The sequence below is a fragment of the Athene noctua genome, chromosome Z, assembly GCF_965140245.1.
Source record: "Athene noctua chromosome Z, bAthNoc1.hap1.1, whole genome shotgun sequence".
Lineage (NCBI taxonomy): Eukaryota > Metazoa > Chordata > Aves > Strigiformes > Strigidae > Athene > Athene noctua.
In genome coordinates this window covers 71,429,344-71,439,501 of record NC_134077.1, presented here as the reverse complement: position 1 = coordinate 71,439,501, position 10,158 = coordinate 71,429,344, and the positions used below count along the sequence as shown (strand labels likewise).

The 10,158-nt window shown below is 53.5% G+C and overlaps 1 protein-coding gene across 1 annotated transcript; it reads left to right on the top strand.

The window, feature by feature from the left end:
• Positions 1–1,478: 1,478 nt before the first annotated feature.
• Positions 1,479–9,529, top strand: DMRT3 (doublesex and mab-3 related transcription factor 3). Its single transcript, XM_074932179.1, has 2 exons — positions 1,479–1,917; positions 8,565–9,529. The coding sequence occupies exons 1-2, from the start codon at positions 1,479–1,481 to the stop codon at positions 9,527–9,529; spliced, it is 1,404 nt and encodes a 467-aa protein (XP_074788280.1).
• The last annotated feature ends 629 nt before the right edge of the window (positions 9,530–10,158 follow it).

Sequence of the window (10,158 nt, the reverse complement as noted above, 5' to 3'; positions counted from 1 at the left end):
TCGGTGCGGCTATCCCCCCTCACACCTCCCGCACGGCCCCGGGAAGAAAGATGTCCCTGAGTCGTTCTTCCCCTAGAAGAGTAATTAGGAAGGATCCAAGTAGTGAAATACCACGCAAATACCTTCATAGCAACATGCCGTGGTTTTTACTCTCTCTGGCGAAATACTTCCCGAATTTTAAATCTTATTTTCTAATTGCGTACCCTCGTGAAATGGTTTATTTCGTGTAGCGGTTACAGTGGAGATGAGTCTGTGAAGAGCCGAGGAGACCCTGGGGCAGCGAAACGGGTCCAAGTCCGAGCGGCAGCCCCTGCCTACCCGCGGACTCTGTGACGCTAAGCACCGCTGCGCGGGCAGATAAACACTTGCAGTGAATTTGTTTCCCCCCAACCGATATTCCTGTACCTTCTTCCACTTATATAGCACATTTGCCTTAAAACTTCTCGCTGTCATATTGTAAATGACAGTGTTTCAGCGAGAAACCTCTCCGCGGCCGGAGATACAGAAAATCACCACCCCGCCGCGTCGGACATCGAATAGGCTGCAAGCAATCGGGCTTGCCCTCAATTGCGCGTGCCTCTCGATAGCCACCGTTTGCATCTAAGTCTTGGCGAGGGACGCAGAAGAGGCGGCGGAGAGCGCCGGGGCTGGTAGCCGCCCGCGGCAGCACGGCTCCGCGGCGCGATACCGCGGGGACACGGGCGCGGCCCGGCACCGCGCAGCCGCTCGTCTCAGGGCAGCTCCTGCTCCAAGGCAGCTTCTCGCGGCTCCAGAACTTTGATAAAACTTTGGGCTCAAAACCCCTCGCCGCGCTGGGCCCCGCAGCGCTGTTTTTTACGGCAGCAGCCACACACCGTGCCGCCGCTTGTAGTGTCCCGTGGGCTTCCGAGGGGCTCCCGCCGCACGCGGTCCAAACGCCCCGTCTGGACTTTGAGATCCAGTCCACATGGGGCCGGTCCGGAGCCCGGGGAAACCCCGCTCGCCCCCAGCTCCAGGCATTTCGGCGGGGTGAGCCATGCGGGGGGCGGGGGTGGGGGGTTGAGGAGGGTGGCATCGGCCCCGGTCCCAGTCCGCTGGGGGTCGGTCCCCTTCGGCACGGCGCGGGCAGAGCCACCGCCCCCGACGGCGGGGCAGAGGAGCCCCCCCGATTCCCTCCCTCCCTCCCTCCCCCCGGCGGCTGCGGGGAAGGAGGGTGGCGGAGGGGGGCGGGCGGGGGGCGGGCGGAGGGGCGCTGGGCTCGGCGGGGCGGCGCGGGCAGTGGCAGTGTGGCTTCGGTCGGCGGCAACGCTGTGCCCGCCGGTGCCACCGCGGCGGGCGGCCGCTACTCGCGCCCGCCTGGGGCCGGGGCCGCGCCCCCCGCCGAGCCCGCGGGCAGGGCCGCCCGCCTCCTCTCCTCTCCTCTCCTCCGCCGCCCGGCCTCCGCCCGGCCCCGCTGCCCCCTTCTCCGCCCCGGCGCCGGCGGGGCTCCTCCCGCGGGCATGAACGGCTACGGCTCCCCGTACCTCTACATGGGCGGCCCGGTGTCGCAGCCGCCGCGAGCTCCGCTGCAGCGGACGCCCAAGTGTGCCCGGTGCCGCAACCACGGCGTGCTGTCCTGGCTGAAGGGCCACAAGCGCTACTGCCGCTTCAAGGACTGCACCTGCGAGAAGTGCATCCTCATCATCGAGCGGCAGCGGGTGATGGCCGCGCAGGTGGCGCTTCGCCGGCAGCAGGCCAACGAGAGCCTGGAGAGCCTCCTCCCGGACTCCCTGCGCGCCCTCCCGGGGCCGCCGGGCAGCGCCGAGCCCCCGGCCCCGCCGCCGGGGCCGCCGCCCTGCGCCGCGCCGCCGCGGGCCCCCGCCGAGCTGGCGGCCGCCGCCGCCCTGCGCTGGGCCGCCGAGCCGCCCCCCGCGCTCCCGGGGCCGCTCCCCAAGGCAGGTGAGGCCGGGCCGGGCCGGGCGCCGCGGGGCCGGGGTGGGGTGGGGGACGCGCGGGGCCCGGGGAGGAGGGGAAGGGAGGGCAGCGCCCTCGCCGGGACACCGGCGGGCGGGCCTCGGGGCGCCCGGGCGAGGGAGGGCGGGGGCTTCCCCTTCCTCCCGACGGGCGCCGTGGGAAGGAGGGGAAGCCCGGCGGGTGCGCGCCGTCGCGCTGAGAAGGCAGAGAGCCGCGAAGCACCGGGCCAACTTCTCAGCCGGGCGCGCAGCCGCCGGGACCACCGGAGGGGACCGGCAAACGCCGCCAGCGCTGGCCGGGCCCCTGACGTGTCGCGCCTGGGCCCGGTCCCCCAGGGCGGCCGGGAAGTGGCCGCATGCAGCGCGGATCGCAGCCGCACGCCCCCCTGCCGCTCCCGGTCCCGCTGCGACGGCTGGGGCCGGACCCCGGCTGCCCGCGCCCAGGGCATCGGGCTGCAGGGTCTCGTCCAGGACAAAACCTCTGCCGGGACCTTCGGGGCAGAAGCGGCGCCGGGGGCTGGAGGGTTTCTGCCGGCAAGGAGGTCCGCGGGGGGCGGCAGAGGGTGAGCGGGGCTGCGCGGTTGCATCGGCCGAGGCCTTCAGCGGTGGCGTGTCCCGCTGGGCCGCGTCGGCAGGTCGGGGATGCTGACCTGGAAACCGCCTCCCGCAACCGGCCTCTCGTGAGTGGGACCTACTGGTAACGCACATTTCTGGACGCCAAAATAACGCTCAGGAGCCGCCGTCCCCTTCCCCGCCCCGTGCCTGAGCGGGAGGCGACAGCGTTCCCCGACGGGGATGCCCCGCAGGCCGCTGTCTGCCCGCTCCGCCGAGAAGCGGCGACTGCGACGGGATTTCACCCGGTGCCCCGTGCAAGGAATGGCAAGCCCTGGGCTCCCTCGCGGCTCGACTCCTTACGGCTCGCTGCCGGGCGGCTGGAGCCCCGCGGGGCGGTGTGAGGGAGTGGGACCAGCCGGTCTGTCTCCGAGGGCACGGGTATGGAGCCGGCCCGGCCCCGAGGTGGCGGCGAGGTTGCCGGTGATCTGGGACCGGTTTCCCCTTGGCTAGCCCTCGGCACCGCCTGCCCGCGCTCTGCGCCTCCCCGTCCCCCCCATCTCCATCCGGTTCCGCCGGCCTTTCCCCAGGGCCGGGGCTTCGGGGTCCCCAAATTTCCACCTGGCCGCAGCCTACTGCCGACGAGGATCCTCTCTGCCCCCCTGCACCCGCGGCGGCGCTTGGCCGGGGCAGGGACCGCGTGGAATGCACGGGAGGGATAGGGTGGGGGAAAGGGGACGGACGGACACGGGAGAGGAGAAGTCCGGGGGAAAAAAAAGGCAAAAAATAAAGCCGCCTTGGCTCCTTCCAGAAAGTGAAACAAATAAACTTCACCAGCAGGATATAAATCTGGCGGATAGAAACGGTATTGACTTGCACGCCCAACTTTTCTTCCCCCTGATATATGAACTTCCGAGTTTAAAAGATTACAGTAATCACGGGAGGACAGTGTAAATCGAATCTGATAGCAATAACTTTTGGGGAAGGTCAGGCTCAAGTGAAATGTTACCAAGCAACAGGCATTTTGTTTGCAAAATACAATCAAAGTGTATTGATGAGAAATTTTTCCTTGCCAGCCAGTCAGCACTTTCTGCTAACAGCTTTACGGGGGGGGGGGGGGGGAATAACGGAGAAGATCTTCATAAATCAAGGCCCGCGGCGCCGCGCCGGCCCCCGCCCGCGGTGATGGGGGGCTGGGGGGGGGCGGGGCACCCTGGGAATGGGGGTGCCGGGAAACAGCACCGGTTGCGCGGACCTCACCCGCGCGGTCCCAGATCTCCGATTGTTACAGAGGGGTTTTTTTCCTGCTTTTATGACCATGGGAATGCTTGAGAGCAAAGTGGAAAATCATCTCCTCGCGGGGTCCTCTTGTTACCTGTCACTGTTAACCAGATAACCTCTTTATTTCCAACCATCCTGCATGCTCTGAACGGCAAGGCTTTCTCTTTCTCTTCCCTCTCTTTCCCGCTGCCTGTATTAAAACCGTCGTCAAATCAGAGGATGTAATTATTTGCTCCCCAGACGACCCCGTTTCTAACCTCACCAGGATATTAATCTCCGGGAAGGTTTTTTTCTGTACAGAGAGGTATTTCCCGATGTATGGTAGAATCAGATCAATCTATTTTTATATTTATTTATTATTGGTCGTTTCGGTGGGACAGTTGCAAAGTTCTGTTCTGTGCAAATAATGCACCTAGAAACTACTCCTGTTGCACCTGTCTGTGCTAACCCGGAATAATTCCTCCTTCTGGTACTGTGCTCACGAACTTGCATATCCCACATCAGCATGTGTTACATTTCTCCGTCTTGGTAGTAGTTATTAAGGCTTATAAACAATTAATGTAACACTATATTGAGTCTTCCGTTAATTTCAGAACCAGAGTCTTAATGCAACACAGCGGTCTCTGGGTTAGTTGGGGAACGGTGACTAGTCTCCTACAAAGTACCTTATGAAGATTGGGAAGAAAGTCTGTAGTGAAAGTAATGTAAAAAACCCCAAACAAACAAACAAATAAATAAAATAAATAAATAAACAAACCCCAAACCAAACAGCCAACGGACCAAAAAACCCCGCAACCCCCCCCATGAGTTTTACATGACCTTAGCTTTATGCGGCTTTATGCTAGTTCTGGTATTAGTCCATTCTAACAATAGTAATAGGGAAAATAGCAGATGTTTTTGGGATCCGAGAAAATCTGTGTTGCAGAAAGAGCTTTCCTGACCATCAAAGTGCAGGCTGTTTTAATAGAGTCAGCGGTGGGAGTATCAAGGAAGGAAATTTGTTTCCAAAGTGTTAGACCAAGTTTCCCGGACGAATTATTAACTTGGGGAGAACAGCTTCTCTGTCACACCCGTTTTACTTTTATTTGGCCCCTTAACAATATTTGACTCATGATCTTTAATGTATAAATAGGCAAGGAAAATTTGGATTATACATTGCTCCAAATTCGTAGCAGATTTATTTATTAATGTAGATTTTACTGTGAACGCATTCACGGTTTTCCCACTGTACTGTGTTTCATGTGTATCTGTACTTGCACAGCATCGCTGTAGATTTCAGTATGTATCTGTCCCTGCATGCCTATTGTTTGATGAATACTCGCCATCGTTTGTATCAATAAGAAAACAATTTCCCTAGTTTCCTTAGGGCTCACAAAGTGAATCCTTGAATGTAAGCAATTTGAAAGAGAAGGTGTGGGGAAAAAACAAAATAAACAAGCACAACACCCAAAACCTACAAATGAAGACGAGATTTTTTTTCTTAAAGCCTAGAACATCCTCATGTGAAGCTTACGAGTGTTGCAAAAAATACCTTTGTCTAAGAGCCGCGAGTTGTATCTTCTGAACACAAAATTAATATTTTTGTACCTGAAAGTATCGATATTTGCGGTTAGTACGTGCATGCAATATTCCTACAATTCTGTGCCCACATAAGGACATTTATAATGTATCTTCCCGAATCTTTGTTTATTTAACGGTTGCTGTGTTGTGACTATTTTAAACAAAACGAAAAACCTGATCTCGGCAATTTCCCTGAAGAGGTGGGGACAGTCCCCAGAGCATGCTTTCATCCTGGCCCTCCCCGCTCCGTGAGCGTGGTGGGAAGGTGGTGTTCAGATGAGGAGAAAGCATCGCCGAAACACGACCTGCCCGGCGGGAAGCACCGGGAAGCGGATGGGGAAGAAGGCGGCGGCCACCCGTCCCGTCCGGGGCGCCGGGCTGGGCCGCCCGGAGTGGTATCGCACGCTGCCGCCAGAGACTCCGCCCGGCACCGGCGGCGGGAAACGCTCCCAGAAAGGCAGAGAAAAAAGAAATACGTTAGCACCCAAACTCCGTGTTAACCAGCGGAGGGAGGGTAATCCTTCTTGAGCCCATCAGTTGACTCAGATCACTGAAATCCCGTTCTACGGGTCCGACCCCCTGAGTCCGGTGAGACACACCGCTACCATCTGTGCTTGTACGAGCAGACTGTCCCTGTGCAAGCTAAAAGTCGGGATCTGTGCCGTCTCCTCATTATAACGATGCAAACTTCAGAATTCGAGGAAAATGTTTAGCCATAAGGATACATTAAAGGGTACTGAAAACTAATCAAACCTCGAAATTTTCTGAATATAATAATTTGTAAGGCTCAAGGAGTGTGTTAGGGAGATCTAATCTGATTTTTTTTTTCTTTTTTTAAAGCATGTATTTGCTCCCCAGTGGTACTTGTTATCAGCCCATAAAGATAAACCAGAAAAGGGCAGTATATGCCGAAATATGCTCAACCTGCATGTGGTCCACTTGGTAATATTGGGTACCGCAGTGCAATCTGTTTACCTGGAAATTAGGACCACTGTCTCCTTTAAATGCCTCTCTAACTTTGGCAAGACAGGGACAGAGGTAATTAGCTGTCTTCAGACTGCCCAGTATGCCTTTGATATATAAATTGCCCATTCACTCAGATATGAATTATTTTTAGCATCCTGTCTTCTGTAATAAATGCATGATTATGAACATGTGAAGGGATTAGTAGGGAAAGGTAGTGTAAGCCTCACGTTTTTTTCGAATAATGATGAGCTATGCCGAGGTCTTACCACCTCCTCAAAAGGATACACGTTGCCAGTTTGCTGCCGGCAAACATTTCCTGCCACTCCCCTTTGGCTGCTAAGGCAAGACTGCTGCACCGACTGTATAAAGAAGAGCATACATACGTTGGCTTCTTTGTAATACACCTACGTTAAGAGTTACTGCTTTTCCATTTGCGCTGTACAGAGAGCATAACCATTATAAAAATGGGTACCCAAAACAGATTATCCTGCTAAAAGAGCAGGGTGATATCTTTGTAAGGGCACCCATATTCTTCGGCTCCACTCCCATGCTCATCTTTCACAGTCCAAACTAGCAGCATCCCACAGCTCTGTAGGATGGCGCATCATTTCTGCCTGGCACAGCCATCCTCATGAGAAGACCCTCCCCTTGGCATGCTGACTGTCAAGCTGTGCTCTGCCAGGATTTCATATTTATTTATGGCTCCCGTTCTGGTGAGCATAGTGACTTCTCGCTCAGCGCAGGCTTGCTCAGACCCTGACTCCTTTCTCAAAGTGGGTAAACTACACTCGTAGAGTTTGTCTCTGTTCCACGATAAACTTAGCCTGCTGCATGGGTAAATGCCCTGGGGAGGGAGGCAGGACTGCCTGTGGTGAGCTCGGGCACTTGCATACCTTTAACTTGTTCCATCTCGGTCGGGCAGGGGTGATCATCAGCACATTTTCGTAACCTTTGCTTGCTCCTTATAGCTTCTTTATCTAGTTGGACTGATCAAGTTCTTGGGAAACCAAACAAATAGTTGTATAGGTTTCTGCCGATAGTCTTTCACATATGTGTGTTCAAAAGCACTGCCCCGAGCAGCTAAAGCAGTCTCTGTCAGCTGCAGCTTGGACAACAACCCTTTCCCCAGACATTGGTGCTTCCCAGGGAGATCATCATTGTGCTGGATGAGGAAGGGCAGTAGAACAGGGTTCTTGGGAAATAATTGTGAACAATCTCAAGCAAGTATATTGCCCCCCTTGTGCATAAACTGTGAAAGCTGTCAATCTTCTTTCTGACAAGCAGTCAGTCTTATTTCAAAGGTCTCCATATTCTGGCCAGGCATTACCAAAGTGACCAGAGATTTGGGGTATCCCCGTTTCTGAGTGTCCATCTGGAGACAGTGTGGTCAGTGGGCTTTTTTTCAGCCCTGTCCTCAGCTCATGCCCTTCTTAGTTTAGCACAGAAAAAGTGAGGTACCTAGAACAAGTGCCGAGGGAGGTTGTGGAGTCTCCATCCTTAGAATTATTTAAAACTCAGCTGAGCAGGGACATGAGCAAGATGCTCTATATTTTAGGTTACTCCTGCTTTGAAAAGGAGGTTGGACCAGAAGCTTTCCAGGGGTCCTCTCCAAACCAGTTTCTTTAGATTCTGTGCTTTAACGGGCCAACGCATCAGCTGGGTTCCAGGCTTTGGCGGAAAAGCCTATGATTCTTGCTGGAAAAGGAACCAGTTTCTGCAGAGCCAGAATGAGAATACACTGATCTATTTGAAGACTTCTTTAACCTTCAGCCTGTAGTCATGATGGAGTGGTTCCACCAATGCTGTTGGACTCGCAGAGGGAATTTTGGTCTTCCAAGTGCCCTCTGGATATCTCAGCCCACAGTCAGTTGAGATAGTGCTAGTGATGACTTAGGATGTGAAAGTGCTGAAGTTCCTCTGAGAAAGCTGGCATTTGAGTGGTGTGTTGCTGCCTTGTAACCAGTGAGAGAGGACTGATGTAGCATATTTGATGCAGCAGAAAAACAACCCCTGTTTCTTTTCTTGTACATGGGAGAATGAGACAGATATCTATAAGGCAGCATAAAATGCCTAGACTATGTCACATTATTATTTTGTAGCTTTGTTTTCATGAGATGTTGCAAATAGACCTTAATTTTAGCAGGATCTCTGTGAAAAATGCTTCCCAACCCCCCAAGAATCCTGCTCTGTTCACTTTAAGAAGACTGTTTCCTCAAATGTCTGTAAAGGTTTTGGCCTCCGGTTTTTGTTAACTTCTCTGCCTTCTCTTTGCAGACATGAATGAGGAGCGGTTGGGTGATGCTAGTGCAGCAGACAATGCTGAGACCTACAGTGACAAAGACACAGACCAAAGGAGCTCCCCAGACATGACGAAAACCAAAAGCTGCTTCACCCCCGAAAGCCCTGAAATTGTTTCAGTGGATGAGGTTGGCTATGCAGTTCAGAAAAATGGTGGGAGCACAGAGAGCCGTTCAGACAGCCCCAAGTACCACCCAGAGCAGAACCACCTCCTGATAGAAGGTCCTTCCGGGACAGTTTCTTTACCTTTCAGTTTGAAAGCCAACAGACCTCCACTTGAAGTCTTGAAAAAGATCTTCCCTAACCAAAAGCCAACTGTGCTGGAGTTGATCCTGAAGGGGTGTGGGGGTGATCTGGTGAGTGCTGTAGAGGTTCTCCTGTCCAGTCGGTCTTCAGTGGCCAGTGGGGAGAGAACTTCTGCAGAATCTGATGGTCTTGTTTTGCCTTCCAATGGGCACATTTTTGAACACACGCTTAGTTCATACCCTATTTCCTCTTCCAAGTGGTCCGTGGGCTCAGCATTTAGGGTTCCTGACACGCTGAGGTTCTCTGCTGATTCCAGTAATGTTGTGCCAAACCCTCTGGCTGTACCTTTGCAGCACCCTTTCCCTCAGCCACCACGCTACCCTCTGATGCTGAGGAACACTTTGGCAAGAAACCAGTCCAGCCCGTTCCTGCCCAACGACGTCACCCTGTGGAACACCATGACGCTGCAACAGCAGTACCAGCTGCGGTCCCAGTATGTCAGTCCTTTCTCTAGCAACTCAGCCAGCGTTTTCCGAAGCTCGCCTGTCCTTCCTTCCCGCTCGTCAGAAGATCCTAGGATCTCAATCCCTGATGACGGGTGTCCTATTGTGTCTAAGCAACCAATTTACACAGAAGATGAGTATGATGAAAGGTCTGATTCTTCAGACTCAAGAATACTCAACACATCTTCTTAGACTGACATTCAACACGTGATAACAAAGTGATACTTGCAGTGCAGCTGAACTACTGGGCCCTAAGAGGAGGCACATGTACTCTACAAAACCCTTGCAATTGTATTAAAAAGTGACTTTGCTTGGTATTGTACTATAGCAATAAAGACGTAACTTATTTAATTTCTTGCACTTCACTGGATAATGCCAAATAGCAATACTCTGGCTTTAGTGCTGAGTGTGTGTTACAAAGGAAGACTTTATGGCTATCAGTTATGGGACTCTGGAAGACTCGTAATGGAAACAGAAGCCCAAGGTCTACTTTGTTCCTTAACTCAGAAAAATGGGGATGTTAAACTAGAATACTTGAATGCTGTTTTATAAGAGAGAACTCCTCAGGACATAAGAAATCAAACAAATGTAGTTCAATTGCAAATGGACTAAAAACAAGGACCTTACAATCTTACACCAGTGATCACCCTTGCAGTGAAAGAAAAGGCAGAAGAAAGAAATATGCACATGAAACTATCATGAGCTGCTTCTGTGCCGTTTGAGCTTGGACACTTTTCAGAGAAATAATATTAAGAGTTATTCTTTTCCCATGGCTAGGTCAAAAAGTAATGTCAGTGTAAAACCAATTACAGCTGTGAATT